This window comes from Delphinus delphis, chromosome 14, assembly GCF_949987515.2.
Source record: "Delphinus delphis chromosome 14, mDelDel1.2, whole genome shotgun sequence".
Classification (NCBI taxonomy): Eukaryota; Metazoa; Chordata; class Mammalia; order Artiodactyla; family Delphinidae; genus Delphinus; species Delphinus delphis.
Genome location: NC_082696.1, coordinates 70,762,618 through 70,781,337, shown reverse-complemented (window position 1 = coordinate 70,781,337; position 18,720 = coordinate 70,762,618). Strand labels below are relative to the sequence as shown.

At 39.8% G+C, this 18,720-nt stretch overlaps 1 protein-coding gene across 5 annotated transcripts in view; it reads right to left on the bottom strand.

The window, feature by feature from the left end:
• The window catches only part of SNAP91 (synaptosome associated protein 91), a 159,081-nt gene that overhangs the window by 20,824 nt on the left and 119,537 nt on the right, over positions 1–18,720 (bottom strand). For 4 of the 5 annotated variants that reach the window (XM_060030276.1, XM_060030274.1, XM_060030277.1 and 1 more), the window contains exons 16-23: positions 16,902–17,009; positions 15,988–16,251; positions 15,670–15,747; positions 15,438–15,509; positions 14,931–15,014; positions 13,575–13,658; positions 5,043–5,177; positions 3,337–3,486 (exon numbers count right to left, since the gene is read on the bottom strand). In XM_060030276.1, coding sequence (XP_059886259.1) covers positions 3,337–3,486; positions 5,043–5,177; positions 13,575–13,658; positions 14,931–15,014; positions 15,438–15,509; positions 15,670–15,747; positions 15,988–16,251; positions 16,902–17,009 — 975 coding nt within the window. The remainder of the gene's footprint in view (positions 1–3,336; positions 3,487–5,042; positions 5,178–13,574; positions 13,659–14,930; positions 15,015–15,437; positions 15,510–15,669; positions 15,748–15,987; positions 16,252–16,901; positions 17,010–18,720) is intronic. The other variant, XM_060030278.1, reaches the window with a different exon arrangement.

Below are 18,720 nucleotides of genomic sequence, written 5' to 3'. Positions count from 1 at the left end.
TGGGCCTCTCACTGTTGTGGTCTCTCCCGCTGCGGAGCACAGGCTCTGGACGCGCAGGCTCAGCGGCCATGGCTCATGGGCCCAGCCGCTCCGCGGCATGTGGGATCTTCCCAGACCGGGGCACAAACCCGTGTCCCCTGCATCGGCAGGAGGACTCTCAACCACTGCGCCACCAGGGAAGTCCAAAAGTAAACTGTATAAGTGGAATTACCAGTATATAATTTTTTTGTGTCTGGCTTCTTTCACTTAGCATAATGTATTTGAGATTCATCTGTGCTCTTGTGTACATCAATAGTTCATTCCTTTTCATTTCTAAGTAGTATTCTAATGAAGAGGTTTACCACAGTTTGCTTATACATTTACCCAGTGAAAGACATTTCGGTTGTTTCTGGCATTTTAAAATAATACTCCTATAAAAATACATGGACAAGTTTTTGTGAGAACATACGTTTTCATTTCTCTAGGACAAGTACCTAGACATGTATTTACTGAGTCATATTCAGTATAGGTTTAACTATAAGAAACTGCTAAACTGATTTCCATGGCAACACTATGTTGTATTCCCACCAGCAAAGTGTGAGAATTCCAGAGGCTCCACACCCTTGGTAAGTACAAAGTACTGTCAGCTCTTCTCTTCTTTTAAAAATTTTAGTCATTCTAATGGGTGTATAGTAAGATGAGACTTCTAAAAAGACTGATACAATTCACATATCATAAAATTCATACTGTTAAAGAGTAAAATTCAGTGCAAAAAGTATGTTCACAAGGTGGTGAAATCGTTAACACACTCTAATTTCAAAACACTTTCATCACCCCAAAGGAATCCCCATCCCCATTAGCAGTCACTCTGACCACTACTAATGTACATTCTGCTTCTAAAGATTCCCCTGCTTTGGACATTTCATATAAATGTAATCATATAATATGTGGCTTTTTGTATTTGGCTTCTTTCACCTAGCAAAATATTTTCAAGGTCCATCTTCTTTTTATGGCTGATTATTTTATGAATGTACCACATTTTGTTTATCTGTTCAACAGTTGATGGGACTTTTGGGTTGTTCCCACTTGTTGGCTGTTATAAAAATTGCTTCTGTGAATATCTGTGTACAAGTCATGTGGACATACGTTTTCAATTCTCTTGGATGTATAGCTAGGAGTGAAACTGCTGTGCCACAAGGAAACTATGTTTAACTTTTGGAGAACTGTAAACCTGTTTTCCAAAGAGGCTGCATCGTTTTACATCCCTACCAGCACTGTGTGAATTCTAATTTCTCTACATCCTAGCCAATATTTGTTATTATCTTTTTGATGATAGCCTTCCTAGTGAGTGTGAAGTGGCCTGTCATTGTGGTTTTGATTTGCATTTCTCTGATGGCTAATGACATTCAACATCTTTTCACATACTTATTGGCCACCTGTGCTTTTTTTTTGGAGAAATATCTATTCAAATCCTTTTCCAATTTTTAAATTAAGTTGTTTTACTTTTTATTATTGAATTGTAAGAGTTCTTTATATATTATGGATGCAAGTCCCTTATGAGATATATGGGAATATTTTCTCCCATTCTGTGGGTTGTTTTTCCACTTTCTGGATGGCATCAATTTGTAACACAAAAGTTTTTAATTTTGACGCATTTTTATTAATTTATTTTTTCTTTGATTGCTTGTATTTTCAGTATTATATCTAAGAAGCCACTGCCTCATTTAAGGTCATAAAGACTTGTACTTAGTTTTTTTCCTAGGAGTTTTACAGATTCAGATTTACATTTAGATCTTTGATTCATTTTGAATTGATTTTTGTGGATGGTATAAGGAAGAGGCCTAACCTCATTCGTTTGCATGTGGCTATCCAGTTATCCAAGCATATTTTTTGAAAAGGTTGTCCTTTCCCACTTTGAATGGTCCTGGAATCCTTGAAAAAATTGTCTGACAATGTACGTGAGGTTTATTTCTGAGATCTTTATTCACTCTATTGGTCTACCTTTCTATCCTTAAGCCAATACCATTTGTCCTGATGACTGTAGCTTTGTAGAAGTTCTGATATTGCAAAATGTGACTACTTCGAACTTGTGCTTCTTTATCCACATTGTCTGGCTATTTCTCAATTGCGTGTGCTTGCTTCAGCTGAGATCATTTGAAAGGTGGCTGCCACCTGAGGGATGTGTGCTAGTGGCACTTTCAGCCCTGGAGGTATGAAGTCTTTATTTCTGAAGGAAGATCTAGACAGTACATTATAATATTCAGTAAAAGCAGTTACTACTGCAGACTATCCATCAGTAAGATAAAATTTTAAAGTAGGAAGAAATATTCAAATAACCTCTCCGTGGTTGTCATCAAAGCATTTTCATGAATGTCCAGACCAAGGACGATGAACGGGAAAAAAAGTATGTCCACAGGATAACTCATAGGAAAAAAGGTCTGTCTCAGGGATTTGCTAAATTTTTGATACAGCTTTGGGTAAAATGAAAGGTATCTGCGATGGTAAACCCATTCACCTTAATAAAAAAATTAAATTCAGAGTTTTTTTTAAAAAAGGCAATCTTTATAATAGCTGCCCTCATCTCCTAGGACCCTCTCCTTCACTTACCCAGCTCTAGCCACTCGCCTCATTGGTACTCCTTGAATATGCCAGGCAGTCTTCTGCCCCAGTGCTTTTGCACCGGCTCTCTCTTTTGCCTGCAAATATTCTCCTTCAGATATCCATACGGTTCATTCCTTTACCTTCAAATCTTTGCTCAAATTTTACCTTCTCAGTGAGGCCTACTCTAACTCCCACTCTGTAGGACTCACAATCCCTCTTAGCGTGTTCTGTTTTTGTCCTCCATGGCCCTAGAAAATTTATTTATTTGAAAATATGTAATGTTTGTCTCTGCCCTTCTAAGCCCCTTACGAATAGACATTTATACCTGTTTTGTTCATGATTTATCTCTAGAGCCTAGAAGACTGCCTGGTGCTCAATAAATATTTGTTCAATGAGTAACTGAAATGAACTTGGATACTCAATTGGTAAATATACTGCCTTTAAGCTACTCTATGTTATTTCCAAGAGAAATAAAAAAATTAAGTACTTCTTAAACATAATACACTTGGTTTCATACTTGTACATGCTCTCTAATTACACCTTCTGTAATTTAGATTTAAAGTGTCCTGGGTATTGCTTGGGAGACAACGGCATAGTGACTGTGTATCTTCCAAGGAACTGTACTGGGTAAAGCACTAAGAATTTCTGTCCGCTCCTTGACACACTCGCCTGTAAGTGAATCCAGAAACAATACATACGAACAGATAGAGAAAAAAATTCACATACGATTCTGTTAAAGAAAACTATATTACTCACTGCCTACTAAGCTGGCAAGAGATGAGTCAAGATCACTCCCAAGAGCTTTGCTTGCTGCCACTGCAGAACTGGGAGGTACCACTGAGATGGGCGCAGGCTGCCCGGCTGGTGCCACGGTTGGCATCAGAAGATCACCTAGACCATCAAACACTGGAAATCAAATAGACCGGGTTCAGAATAACTGCAAAAAAAACCCATATGCAAAATTAAAGGGACACTGCCTTTTGAAAAACTATGGAAACAAGTGAATGTATTTACAATCTTATAAAAGAAGGCATTTCATTCACACTTTTAACGACTATAACACCAAAAAAGAACATCTCTGCATATGTCTACTCATAAAGTATGGGAATACTAATGAACGTGAAGATGGAAAAGAAAATCTGTATAATGTACAGGAAAGAGCATAGACTCTGGAATCAGAATTGGGCTCAAATTCAGCTGCATGCCTCACTAACGTGTTACTCTGAGAAAGTGACTGAGCTTTAGTTTTCTCTTTTGAAAGTGGGGAGAGTACCACTACTACATGGATTTGTTGTGAAAACTAAAATAGATAATATATGTCATGCCTTTATTATAATGCTTGCTTTATATAGGCACTCAGTGTGTAGTATTTACAATGCTTACTTTTATAACAATTCTTAAACGAGAAAGGAAGGCCGAATCTCCTAGTTTCTATGAAATCAGTGCTGGAATAAACCCTGATCTAATGGTCAGTACCTAGTAATAAGTATCTGAAAAACAGTTGACCATATTGTAGAAGTAAGAATTTTGATTTTCTTCTCTCATTACAGTATTCACTTTTGGTTCTAACTTTAAGGGCATGGCTACAGTAAACACTATTTTAAACATCAGGAATCATGCCATTATGGATGGTTCCTGATCAGCATATAACAAATGATCACTTGTTTAGTTCCTGGAATACAGAAAGACCATTCAAAATGAAGGCTCATAGGATGTGCACAAAAGTTATTGCTGATAACTATGTCAAAAGTTTTATGCTTGTTAATTTTTTATCAAAAAACTATGCATATTTACCATACACTCCACTCTACAATAATTCTAAGTTGAAAAAACGATAGCATTCAACTAGGCACTGGCAAAGGAAGCAACCAAATTGTCAAGCAGGGGATATATTTAGGGTGTTTCTGAAACACATTTGATTGCCAAAAACTCACCAATTGAAAATTTGTAGTAAGGACCCAGCATGGGAAGAGTAGAATGGAAGAGAATACAAACAAAATGACAGCAGGATGAAAGGTTAAAGGCAGGCAAAGAATACTATTTGTGTCAACTTCATAAAACCAAGGGCCAGGCAAGCTTCAGAGGGTGTAAGCAACAGCAGTGGGAGTGTCCACACGTTGAGATACCGCACAAAGATTTAGCACAAAGTATTTGTTTTCCCTTAACCTTCTCCAAACCGTGTGCATGTAAGCTCATGCAAACAGATGGGTGTGCATGTTAAGTTAGACTTCTGCTAAAAGTTAAAAACAAACACAGAAAGGGATTGCAGGTTACTCTTAAAGCTACCAAAATGTACAGAAAATATTTACTTTAAATTATAGAATGAGAGATTTATTGAAGAGTTTTAAAACAAGGTCATCACTCAATATTTGCTTATAAATTTCCTGATATCATGCTAACCTTAGGTGGTGTACTTTATAATCAGAACAAATAAAAAGCATGTTTGAAAATCACTGCCTCACCTGACGGATCAAAGGAGCTGCTGCTAGAAGTTGAAGGCGTGGTTCCAAAAGCTGCCTCAAAATTGGGCTGTAGCAGGTTATTCTGAGCAGGAGTCACTGGTGATGGAGAAGGGGCCATGAAAGAACCCCCAAATCCTGGGAAAAAAATAGTTCCAGAAAAATATAAGCAGAAACAACTAAAGACAAGTAAAGGCCATTAAAACAGAGTCAGAAAAAGTCATAGAAGACCAAAAAGGAATTGAATGTATATGGATAAGAAGGCACTGAAATCCAGGAAGTTAGTTTTTAAAAAGCTTTTCAAGTATTTTGAAATCTGCCATGTATTAATGAGAGATTTAATTTAACTGGAAATAAAAGAGCACACAAGACTGTATACCCTTGTTAAAAGAACCTGCAGCAATCTAATCTACTGTTATAATGGAGTACATAAAGCTAAGAAGGTCTCACTAGGGTTAAACTTCAGATAATTATTTTCATCGTATTTAAATTTTGTCTCTTCAAATCACAATACCAGGTAGCTAGAAAATGCTTAGTTGTACACACTGGCTCAGTATAATAATAAAAGGCACATCAGAGAAGTATGCATGTACTCTGCCATCGAATCCTCCTTAATATATTTCGTGTATATTCCAGTCCCACTGCTGCTACCGACAAGTTTAGGTTCACTCAACACAACCCGAAGGGGTTTTCTGCTTCTAACCCGTACCTCCTCCAACGAAGCCTCTACAGTGCAGCCAGAGTGATCTTTCTGAGTGGAAAACGTTGACAAAGTTACTTCTCTAAAATCCTTCACTGGCCCCGCTTAACTTTCAAATTCATAAAATGCAGGTTCCTCTGCATGGCAAACAAGCTCATCTGTCTCTGGGCCCTTCCTCATCCCTGCAAACTCAGTTGCAGCCATAATGCACTGTAGTGAGTCAAACGCCCACTCTGGGAGGCTTCCTTACCGTATATTGCCTGCTGCTGCTACCAGCCACAACGCGCCCTGCCCCTCCCACCGCCGGTACACGTGGGTTATGTGCTCTGCCTCTGTGTCCTCAGCGCCTGGTACATCTCTCCACCCCAGCCTAGGAATGGCTTTTTGGTGTCAGGAACTGTTTCTTCTTGTTTTCACCTTTTCCACTAATAGTCAACAAAATGCCTAAAACACTGAATTACACTTATTGAATGAAGGGCAACTTTTGAATTTAAAAGGTGAGGAAAAATCAAAGCCTACTGTAAAGTAACCAAACCTCAAATTAAATATTTCCCTTTTGAAGTCTGGAAGTAAATTACTGCTCTCAATCAAGAGACAGAAGCAGAGCTCACTCTGTTTCGCTTCTGTATAAAATTATGCAGCCTGTGAAGAAAGTGATTTCTTAATAAGACATTAGATGATGTTCTATTATCAAAAATGTATTACTACCAGAAGTCTTTTTTACACTCAGTTTGGCTATATATATATATATATATATATACACACACACACACACACACATATGTATATATGTATATATACACACACATATACATTCCTTTCTCATCTAGCTATATCTTTTCTTCACAAACTGCTTGCCAAAAAACATAAAGAATGCTTACCAAAATCCTTCTGCTTACAATTCATAATAATCAATTATAATTTTGAAAATGACTTCCATTGACATTCTCCAGTTACTATTTTCTAACCAGAAAGTCATGTTGTCCCTGGCAACTGACAGTGACATGGGTTTAGTCTTTCCATGCCTAAGTTTTTCATACCTTTATGAAAAATTGTGACTTGGAAAACTGTTACCTATTAGAAATTGGTCTTTTAAAATCCATGGGGACTACTTTAAGTGGTTTTAGTGCTGTTTGAGTGACTTAGGGATCATGTAACCTTCCTAAATGAAGATAAGACATTCCCCAGATCTTTGAGAACTAATATCATTATGAAGCAAAGATGGGTTAGATGTAATTATTTTTGAAGATATGACTGTTTCGGTTTTAGGGAAATCGGTGGCTGTGTTAATGCTGACTTTTTGGAGACATCCCACACAATCTGGAATACGGCTGCAGGAAATCTAGGCAATTGTTCTAGGGTGTGGTTCTCTCTGTTACAGGTGAACGTGGAAACAACTGTACTTGACTTTCCAGTTCTTAAAACTTGTTCAAGAAGAGACAATTTATTCTAGAATCACAGCACGTTAGTGTTGGAAAGGGCCTTAGGATCATCTGATTCAATCTTATTTTTCCACAGTTAGAAAAGATGCAAAGAGACGTGAACACACCTACCCACAATTCAGAAATAGAAAAATACGTGCATTTACCCAGGGCTCATCTGCTTAGGGCTGTTCAGTTTCATAAGGTAAGCAGATCATTCCCACAGGTGAAAAAATAACACTACTCAATGGAAAAAAATTATTGCTTTCTCTAAGAAAGTGACAGTAAAGCCAAAACTGGCACGAGGCTCACCAAGTGCCAGGCACCGTTCTGAGCATTTTTTTTAGGGTGAACCATCTGAATCACATAAACTGCCAGTATTTGACCTTTCTGATCCTACAAAACAGCAATTTTATATTGTTCAACCTAAAACATATATTAGCTCATTTAAGCCTCACAACCACCCTAGGAAGTCTCACAGATGAGGAAACTGAGGCCAGAGAGGATAAATAATTTGCCCAAGGTCACAGGATGGCAAATGCAGAGCCAGGATTCCACAAAGGAATCTTCCAGAGCCTTGGTTCTTCACCACAATACTACTTGGCGTCTTTCCGACAGCCAGGAGTAACTCCAGAGTTGTCCCCTTCTGATACATTTATGAACTTGACAGAGATCTAGAAAGATGACTTTCTCCCATTATACTCAGTTCTTATGAAGCAGGGGCCCTTACAAACCTAGACTAATTAAAAAGCTAAGTGATATAGAATAACCAACTGATTATGTTGAAGAAGAAAAATCTGTTGCTATACTCTTGCAGAGCTAAGCAGGAAAATTATAGACATTAATTAAGGAGTTTGGGGAACTCCTCCTGTTAGTGGAGAGTGTCAGAGCCCTGGAATAGAGGTAAGTAATAAGAGAATCCTAACCACGACTCTTTCTTTCTCTATGGTTCTGAATTATATTAAGAAAGGTGCTTTGTGGAATTGAAAATAAAGTAATAATCACTAGGCTTCCGGATGTCCTGCAGACATGTTTGAACTGTTCTACAACTGAATCACCAGCTACAGACACACTGCCTTTTATCACAGATGATTAGTCTTATGAATGTATCTTTCCACAGGGGAACGGCCTACACACTTAATGAAGTTCTATTAATGCAGACATATCAAAACTGACAGTCACTGTCTACATATCACTTGGGCTGAAGGAGTGCAATGTTAAAACCATCGGGTAGGTAACCACACTCCCACACATACTCCCCCACACTCACACATGCTCTATTATGTTAAAGACACTGTCATTTCCATTATTCTCAGTGGTAAAGTCAGTTATTAAATTCCATTTACTAAGATCAATCTGAGATAGTCAATATTTCTAGGAATAATACCCTGAGAACCTTTTGTCTGACAATTTTCTGTTTTTGACCCCCAGAGAGGATGAAAGAATTGGTCCTCTATAGACCTTCCCATTTAGTGGAAATGGTTAGTTATTATTTCCACATGGCTATATTTTAAATCAGTTCAAGGACTTCTGTGGCTCTGCTAAAAAAAAAGCCAGCTGTGTCACGTGGTTAACAGAGAATGCAAAACTATGAAGGACCTGCAGGGCAGGCCCCTATTCTTCCCTACCTTTGGAATCAAAGATAGGAAGAGGCACAGTTGCCCCAGAATGGTCTATTATGGAAGAACATGGTTTTCCTGTTTAATGTCAACCTCAGAAGTCAACCTCATATCCTTCAACATACCTAACCTCCCTTAATAATCCATTTCCCACTGTCATCCAGGAATCTGTCTCTAGCTTTCAAACATCTGTATTTTCAGCTGGTACATCATGAGAGGAATTTGACAGCTTTACTCCTCACTGTGTGAAATAATATTTCCTTCTATTTGTTATAAACTTAACTCTCAAGGGTCCAGCCAGACTCCGTCTGAGATACGGGTAATATCTGCATCCCACCAGTAATCTCGATGACTTGGAGAGACTTATTCTGTTAGTCTGTTCTCCTTGGCCACAGCAGTTGCCTTTTCTAGAATTTTCTCCAGTGTCACCACACTGGGTGCACCAAACAGAACTCGAAATTTTTACTCAGGGAGTAGAAGGTGACTAAGATGATATTTTATCCATAGTTCAATTGTGGAATTGGTACTATTTGACAGTTCTAGAAGTAAATTAAATGAAGAAGAATAACAAGTTTTTCTGGGAGATAAACCCATTTTTAAGAGATTATCCACTTAGCCTTTATTTTCTAGTTTTAAATTACAAACCAAGTTTTGATAAAGCTTTCTCCCCAATTTTGAGATGATTCTTAATTTTTGGTTTAAAATCTCTAAAAATCATTTTTAAAATTTACACTATATCTACACTACATCTTTATTGCATTTCCCCTGTTATTTACATGCATATTTATGCCCTCAAAAAAATCTAAAATCTAACCTCAGTCAAGCATAAGGTGAGATCTCCTCCCAGTCAAGCAACGGACATTACATTCTGGACAGTCTAAACCTCCCATTACTGTGTCTGTGTATTATTTTTCTTTTTTACTCTTTCACAATCGTCTTATTACTGAAAGCCAATAATACAAGATTCTAGAGACTCACATAATACAACCTTCTCTCTCTCTCTCTTTTTTTAATTCAAATTCCTACTTTGAACCTGATTGCAGTTGTGGACTTCTTTTTTTTTTTGGTACGCGGGCCTCTCACTGCTGTGGTCTCTTCCGTTACGGAGCACAGGCTCCGGCCGCGCAGGCTCAGCGGCCATGGCTCACGGGCCCAGCCGCTCCGCGGCATGTGGGATCTTCCCGGACCGGGGCATGAACCCGCGTCCCCTGCATCGCCAGGCGGACTCTCAACCACTGCGCCACCAGGGAAGCCCAGTTGTGGACTTCTTTGTTATCCATGATTAGGCTCATTTATCTTTTAAAATAATGTTCCTCTTTATTTCAATAGCCTGTGGACTTATCTGATCTGTCTCCACAGACACACACACAGGTATAACCCAAGTGCTAAGCTTCACTGCAAATTACTGTAATACAGGGCCCCGAATATTTGTCCTATCACTGATATTCATCAAATAAAGATGTCTAGGCAATATGAAAACTCAGAATAGCCACTGTCAGCTAGATTACCTATATAAATATGACTATGATTTTATATTGTATATATTTGCAGGGTTTGTGTTTATTCATTTTTTGGCTAGGCAAGTTGCTTCTGGTTCATAAGATAGAATTATATAAATGGTCCATGATATTCTTCACTGAAAACATGGCTTCTTGCTATTTTGTTACTTGAGCAAGCGTGAAAAATGTTTTTCTATAAGCAAAACAGAAGTATGAAAAACCAGCCCGAATAATTAAGACCTGGAGAAGTTAGAAGTAATTTAAAATTTCCTATGTCAGGATATTAGGTGAAAATTTCTTACATCAGGCTATTGGCCCATGCCAAGTAAATCAGACACAGAAATGTACAAGCTCAATTTCAAGAAATATTTGGAAAGCAAACTAGACATTAAAACCCATTTATACCTATTTATATTAAAAAGTTAATTAATTTAAATAGGAAAAAAATAGAGGAAAACATGTACACAAAAATACCTTTCCCATCACTGAAATAATCACAAGAAGATACGGTGGAAAAGGGGGGAAGGGCACAGTCAACAACACCTATGTAGGGCTTCCCTGGTGGTGCAGTGGTTGAGAATCCGCCTGCCAATGCAGGGGACACGGGTTAGATCCCTGGTCCGGGAGGATCCCATGTGCTGTGGAGCAGCTGGGCCCGTGCGCCACAACTGGTGAGCCTGTGTTCTGGAGCCCAGGAGCCACAACTGCTGAGCCTGCGTGCTGCAACTGCTGAAGCCCGCGTGCCTGGAACCCGTGCTCCACAATGAGAGAGGCCACCACAATGAGAGGCCACCGCAATGAGAAGCCCGCACCCTGCGACGAAGAGTAGCCCCTGCTCCCCGCAAGTAGAGAAAGCCCGCGTGCAGCAACGAAGACCCAACACAGCCATAAATAAATAAAACAAATTAATTTAAAAACAACACCACCACCACCACCTATGTAAATGACACTGTCACTTTCAGCACTGATTTCTGCTCTTTTCTACCCCATTTTACTAAGATTTCTGGATGGACAACACAGTTGAGTAACCTAAGCTTGCTTCTAGTGAAGGGACCTGACTTGCATTTTCTGTGCACTTCTCCCGTGGGACCCATCGATGTACCAAGCTGAGCAGTGGAGGCTCAGCTACCTGCTCTTAGACTCAGCAGTAGGTGACAGAACCCTTCCTGCTCGTTGCAGGTGTATTTGAGATCCATCTCATCTCCCAGGATCAAATCTCTCAGCTCTGTCACTGACATCTGACTTGGCACTGGAAGGGAACAGTGGCTTTCACCACTGGCCTCTCTGCTCCTGTTTCTAGTGTACCTGGCTCTTTTGGAAACACAGTGTCTCAGGTTCTAGCCCTGGAAGCACAGAGAGCCCAAACAAACTGGGGACACTGGAGAAGACGACATGGCTTTGCAGTGCTGGATGTGGTCAGTGGTGGCTGACCACTCTGCCAGGCTTCTGTCTGGCAGGCTTCAAACCCCTTGCTGGGGTCTGTGGCAGGATGGCGGCTACCCAGAGAGAAAGAAAGACTTCTTAGAATTTTGCAAAAAGCCAGAACTTTTGATTTCATGTGCTACCTGAAGCTTAATTATAACTTCAGAGCAAAAGGTTTATAATTAGCAACCTCATGTAAAAATTAACAAGGTCATTTCCCCCAAATATGCTATTTCTGTGGCCTGTTAAAATCCTTTTGCTGAACCTTGAAAACATGGATTAAGTTTACTGGTTTAGTAAGAGCTTCAAAGTTACTGTGACCAATTTGAAGCTGTTATGAAGACTACCTAGGTCAGGAGAAAAGCCAGGCAAGGTAGTACTGTTTTCCCCAAGTAACCAGCTGTGGTCTGTGTTAAGTGCACTGCCTCTTATACTTGTAGCTTCCAAAGTCCACAGTGACATCACAGTGGAACCCTGGCTCTTCACCCTTCAGGAAAATATCGGTTGGCAGTTACTGGTTTGGAGTGGATTCAGAAAACAAGAGTGTCATGTTTAACCAGGGTAGTCTGGAGAGAATGGGAAAGATGCAAAAGAAATGCTATTGCCCCTGGGAAAGACTGTTAAACAACCTGTCTGAATGACTGATAGAAGGAAAGGGTAACAGCTGGGCCGTGATGACACCTCCAGACTCTGGACCTTGTGTCAAACTTCCTACAACTTGGAAAGCTGATGAGGGTCCTTTAACGAGGTCACTAGTCATCACTAATCCAAGAAAGAATGTTCCTTAGCCTACTGTTCCTGGTGTCAGGATTGTTCATTACACTAAAAAAATGAGAACTAGTCTCTCACCCTATCAAGGGCTACCTGGGTAGCAGGGAATTGAAGCTGAGAGACTCCAGACATTGGTGACTTCCTTGTGCTGATGTGAGCCGCACTCTCATCAGCCCCTTGCCAGCCTCGTGACAAAATGCATCCCTTGTGATGACAGGGGAGGGACATCAAAGCTGCATCTGAGTGTCTGTGGCCTTGGCGATGCCACTGCCGTACCTCCTGTTATGTACCCTTCTAAGTCAAGTCAGAGCAAGGTAAACCAGCAGCGTCTGCTGAGACGCTGTTGACTGAGAACTTGAACCTGAAACTTACTACTGTGGTCTGACAACTGGCAAATGCTTTGCTTGTAACAATAATAATGTCTAGGTCTAGCTATCATTAAGCACACTTTGATTTGGTCCCAAGGAAAACTATTAGTTGGCTTTTACTATCTTTGAGTCGCTGAAATGTTTCCTGTTATTCTATCTATCCCATCCTGGCAATGAGCAATAATCCTAGGCACCTTGTGCCAATCTACTTCACACTATGGCCCTGTTGAACTGGGATCGCTCCAGGGGTTTTCAGATAGGAGAATGATCAGTTATTTTACAGTAACATATAGGTAGCAGCGGCTTCAACCCAAGGGTGGAACTCTGTAACAGTTTCTCATGTTACAGAACCAACTGTCAAATATCACGGTACTTTTCCCCACAAATTCCTTAAAAAAAAAGGTGGGCATGGGCAATACAAGATAAAAATTGCTACATAAGCACATTACCTCCTTAATAAACGAAAACAGAATGTGCTAACTGAAAGTAACGCATACTAAGAGCACCCAAGGAGCCACAGGGGTGGCTTGTGTACAGCTGTGATTTTAAGACCAATTTCATCAAATCCTGGGAAATAATCAACCTTCTGTTACACAATGTCTTGCTTTTCAATTTCATGTCTCAAAAGGGAAAGAAAACATGCACCTTGAAATTTATATAATATCTGTTACTTATAAAAATACACCCAAACTTAACTTTAACAAAACACCATTTTATGTAAATGTAATTAATTACCAGCTAGTAGGTCTGCCGATGCTGACGAGCTAGAAGCAGCCTGAGATGCAGGTTGGGGTTCAGAAGCACTACTTCCAAATGCATCTACCCATTATCCATTATGCAGCAAAAAAGTAAAAGAGTGTAAACAGTAAGTACAGCAAGTAAGGGATGTGATTGCCCGAGAAATGCACAGACATGACACTCTGTGAGTTAAGCTTGTCTCCTGCGGATGTGTTAAATCACTTAGTGGACTGAATTATGCTCTGACCAGTTTATCCTCTCAAAAGATGAGTTCTAAGCTATTTAAGAATTAACATCTCTGTAAGAGTAGGAGAATTCTTTTTCTTTTTTTTAAAGAATAAAACTTTGGGACTAAATTCTGTAAATTCTAATTCCTATCCAAACAGGATCAAAGTTTTTAAAATTTTTGCCCAAAGGTAAAATGAAAGAATCTTCCCACTTAGAACTCTATTAAATAAAATTTAACAAACTTAATTCAAACAGCAGCAGCCCTACTTGTACCTATATATTAAATTTCAGGGTTTATTTGCACAAGTTTTGAGCCCCTGAATGTCACAGACTGTGACATCTTTGTATTCCATGATGTGTCAATGTACTATAGGTACTCAGTGTGGGTTTAATTTGCTAAGGATGGTATTTTACCCCATAGCATACACATTTATAGACGTTCATGAAGAAATCACTTCAAACCTGGACTTTTCCCTATAAATTTACTGCTAATAGAAGACTTCGAATGTATCATCCAAATGAGTAGTTCAAGAGTTAATTCAGTACATCTGCCTGTCTTCTGATAACACACAGGAAAAGGAAAATGCATTTAAATCAGTGAAATCTCTTCCAGTTCTCTGGGAGGATTTAGAAACATTAAACGCAACATAAATAAACCCTATAGAATAATGTATGACATCTAGAGCTTATGCTTTCAGTTCCGACTGGCTTATGTCTTTTATATTCTGAATTATCTATGTTTATACTGCTTTTAAGAGCTTAGAAATGTTGATTTAGCCAACAGATCAGGATCACTAAGGAAGAGCAGTAGAAGGAAACTCCAATCAGCTGATTCTACATTAGGACGAACAAAAAATTAAAAACACAAAGACTTCAAATGAAAAGACTTCAAATGAAAAATGATCTGGTTTTGTTAGGACATGCACTAAAAAATATGATGAACTGACGAGCATGTAGATGATGATGACAAATGGAAAAGATCTGAACGTAAGTTTACATTTAAAAGATGGAAATAACTTCACATAGTCGAAAGAAAAAAGACCAAGTATCATGAAACAGAAGATCTAAAAACTCTTCTGAGGGAAAAAAAGATTCTGTGAGTGTTGAAGGAGGAGAGATACGCACCCCCAAAAAGGTCTATCACACCTGAAGAATCCACCTTTGCTGGCGAGGCAGTGGTTGCAGGAGATGGTGCTACAAATGTATCCACTGTAGCAAAGCACAGAACAGGACAAAGTGCATGTCACCCAAAGGAAAATGAAATCATGAGACTCGACAAACGGCTTCTTGAGATTTCATGTTGAATAGCCCGAAGACTGTAGACAATCTTAACAGTTAAGGAAAAGCCAACAGATTTAAAAATACATACTTTCCAGAAGAAAATAAAACTTTTGACTCCTGAGGTCAGAGGTTTTAGTGTGAAAAAGAGGTTTTCTCTTTTCAATCGGCAGTAGATTTGAAATATTTACCCTCATCAGTTGGGGATGGACACAAAATGAGACTTTTTTTATTGTAAAGTGAGTTTTGAGTGTAAAAGAACTCAAGACGAACCCGCGTGTTTTCGCATCTGCCTCTCCACGTATGAGGCCCACAAGACATCTCGGAAGGCTTCACCTTGGCAAAAGCACTCACCGGATAGGAGGTCAGCAGTGAGAGAACTCTCAGGCACGGGAGAGGCCCCTTGTGGTGGAGAGGAGAAAGCATCTTCCAAAAGTGAAACAAACCAAAACCAAGCAGAGGTAAGTAGAGAGCTGAAATCAAAGTCACAAGTCTAACAAGTGCATTATCACAGGTGAGGACAAAGGGCTTAGTCATGAAAACATCTAGGCAAATTAGTGTAAAGAAAGGCGGGAGTTGGCTTTACCTGTCCCAAACAGGTCTATGCTAGGAGCAGCATCTGGCTTAGGCGCGGGGGCGACATCGGGAGCAGACTCAAATAAATCTAAGACCAAGAACACACATGCCTTTACTCAACTGGACAAACCCGCCTGAAACAGCATCACTTTCCAGTTGTGCATGAGCACTCTGGAGGGTTCTGAAACGAGCTGCAAATGGTTGCTGGAGAACCATTTAATGACACAGTCACCATGCAGACAGAGGTGCGGAGGCAGTACATCACAAGGACCAGAATTCAATCCACCAGGTGGAAAGAGTTCAACGACAATGACAAAAAAAAAATTACCACCAAAGATATCTAGAGCAGGAGGAGCGGTGGTGGTGGCGGCAGAGGTGGTGGCAGTGGTGGCAGCGGCAGCTGTGGTGGCAGCGGTAGTGGCAGCGGCGGCAGCTGCGACGGCGGGAGCAGGAGAAGGAGCGGTGGCGGGAACCGGAGGGGCTGTGCTAGCTGTAGGGGTAACTACAGGAACACTGGTCTCAGGTGGCTTCATTGCAAAGAGGTCCAGCTCGGGTGCAGCCTCTGCACTACCTTCAGATGGGGCAAAGGGGTCTTGGGGAAAGGAAAGTGGAGACACATACGGCATCAGTAAGGAAACAGACAACAGAGAGGCGTCAAAACTATAGGTACGAGACACCTGGCATAGATATTCACATGCGAGCTAGGCATTAGGCGGCCTGCTTTGAGCTACTACCCTATTAGCAGGGGTCAGTCATTAGGATGTTTTTCTAAAGAGAAAAGAAAATGTAGTAGGCACCACGAAGTTCAGAAACGGAAACACTTCAGAGTATTGTCAGATTAGCCTACAGTCTAGGATCAGAGATGGTTATTCAAATCCTTACTTTAATCTGGTCAATTTGGTAGCTTGGAAAATTCATGAAAACATGCCAACGTATTGGAACTCAGTGTTACAAAAGAGTACAATACAGCATTACAGGGAAACAAACAAAAAAACAAAAAAACATTAAGAGAGCATACTTGCACTGACAAAAATTGTCAATCTTGAGAAATTGTCAATTTTGATAAGGATGCCCTTCGTTTTCTTAATGTTTTCAAGTGCCCGCATTCTTTATTCCGTTACGATGAGTGATACTTTATACTCAGAAGAAAGCAAAATTAGAAACACATAGGGCCAAGTCTAGCTACGGGAGCTTCACATCAGGACAGAACGACAACAGACGGGCTCAGGACTGGAAACCCACCGTTTCCTGAACACGCATCAAGCGCCGCGGCTACAGGGGTCGGGGGTGCTGGCGCAGCGGCCCCTTCGGATGCTGCAGGGGCCTCCCCGGGAGAAGCTGCAAAGGCATCTTGGGTGCAGGTTTTAAAACAACAGAAATGAAAGGGATAAAAAGAGAAGAAAAATGTAGTAAAAGAACCAAGTTAAATTGCAAAGAAGGCTCCCTTATACAACATGAATTGCTTGAAACGCCTTTTTATGGCCCATGCACTGTTGGCGGTCACAAGACAATGACTCTTGGCACCCCTTCATGTTGGTTACATGCAAGTGGTACAGCCTTGATCCTGCTGAGGCCTGTGAGGATCCAAAAGGTAACAAGATTCTCATTGTATAAGGGCTCTGAGAAGCATGTTTTATGTATCATTAGGAAGGAATGGATGTGAAAAATAAAACACAAAAATAACTATTATGCAATTTAAGACATCGATCTTTCATGTCCAGGTAATATTTATATACTGTTACTATGATGTCTCTGACTAGTGGTTTCTAGCAAACATGGATATCTTCTTTAAGCCCAATAAAATTAAATATATGATGATGATGCAAACAATTTTAGTTTACATGTTCTTTTACAGTCTACTACAGACAAAATTACACTGTTAACATGAAAGGTATACTAAATGTTCATAAAAGTTAAATCTTCACTATCCCTGAAAAACATTTTCAGACACAACCAAGGATTTGTTTTAAAGAACTAAAGAAAAAAAATTAGGAGATGACACCATAATGCCTTTATTTTGACTTAAATTTATAGTTGTTTTCAAATACTGAATTGCTCCAGTTATGTGGTCAATGATCCATTTTCAACAGATTAAAGATGTAGTTTCATGTTTTAAGACTACAAGTGTATAACTATCTATAGTAGATTATAATAATATACAGTAGATCCATTAACATGCACGCAGCCTCCATTTATAAATGTCCGATTTATCAGTGGCTGATGTATACAAATGATTCCCAATGTGTTTCTGTCAACACACCATGTTAATTATGGTAAAAAAAAAAATCCTGGAGCTTTCAAAGAAACCCTTTACAGAAGGAATGAAGCCATCATAAATATGCCTTGCCTAGAAGAAATTTCTAGAAGGTAGGGACCAACAAGAACCTGCCACTGACCTGCTAGATTTCCCATCCTAAAATACCACCTTCTGCAGTATCTACCAGTGTTCCCTAGAACACTGTTCCTCTAGCCATTAAAAAGAATTTGTCAAACATGCTTGGGAAATGCTACACAGTATACCCACTTTCTCAGAGATTTATGTGGTGTATTGGGCTGTAGGAAGTCCTGCAGTCGAGACACTTGTTTCTCAGGTTCACCCAGCGTGTTCCAAACTGATCTGAGTATGAGACACATGACGGTAACGTCCTGAAGCCCGGCCTTAACAAACATTAAACATTAGAGACTCGCTGGAGTTAAAAGGTCCTTTACAAAAACACAAATACCCCTAGAAGGGACAAGGGGACAAGCATATGTTACAGCTTGATTTGACTGCTTCCCACAGCTACACTGAGGGAATATATATATGATCTGAGTAGAGGGCAGTCAGGGGAGAGGCTGAATAATAATAATGGAGTAGGAAAAACACACCAGGGGATAGGACAGACACACCTCCTCAGATGCCATGCTAAGAATACTATCACAGAGGACTTAGAGCAACTTGAAAGCCCTAACAGCTGGGGCAGAAGACCACAAGAAAACTCTAAGAGGAGGATGGGAGGGCTGAAAATATTTTGTCAGGTCTGTTTTCTTTCTTTTCATTCTTAGAAAATTTGGAACTGAT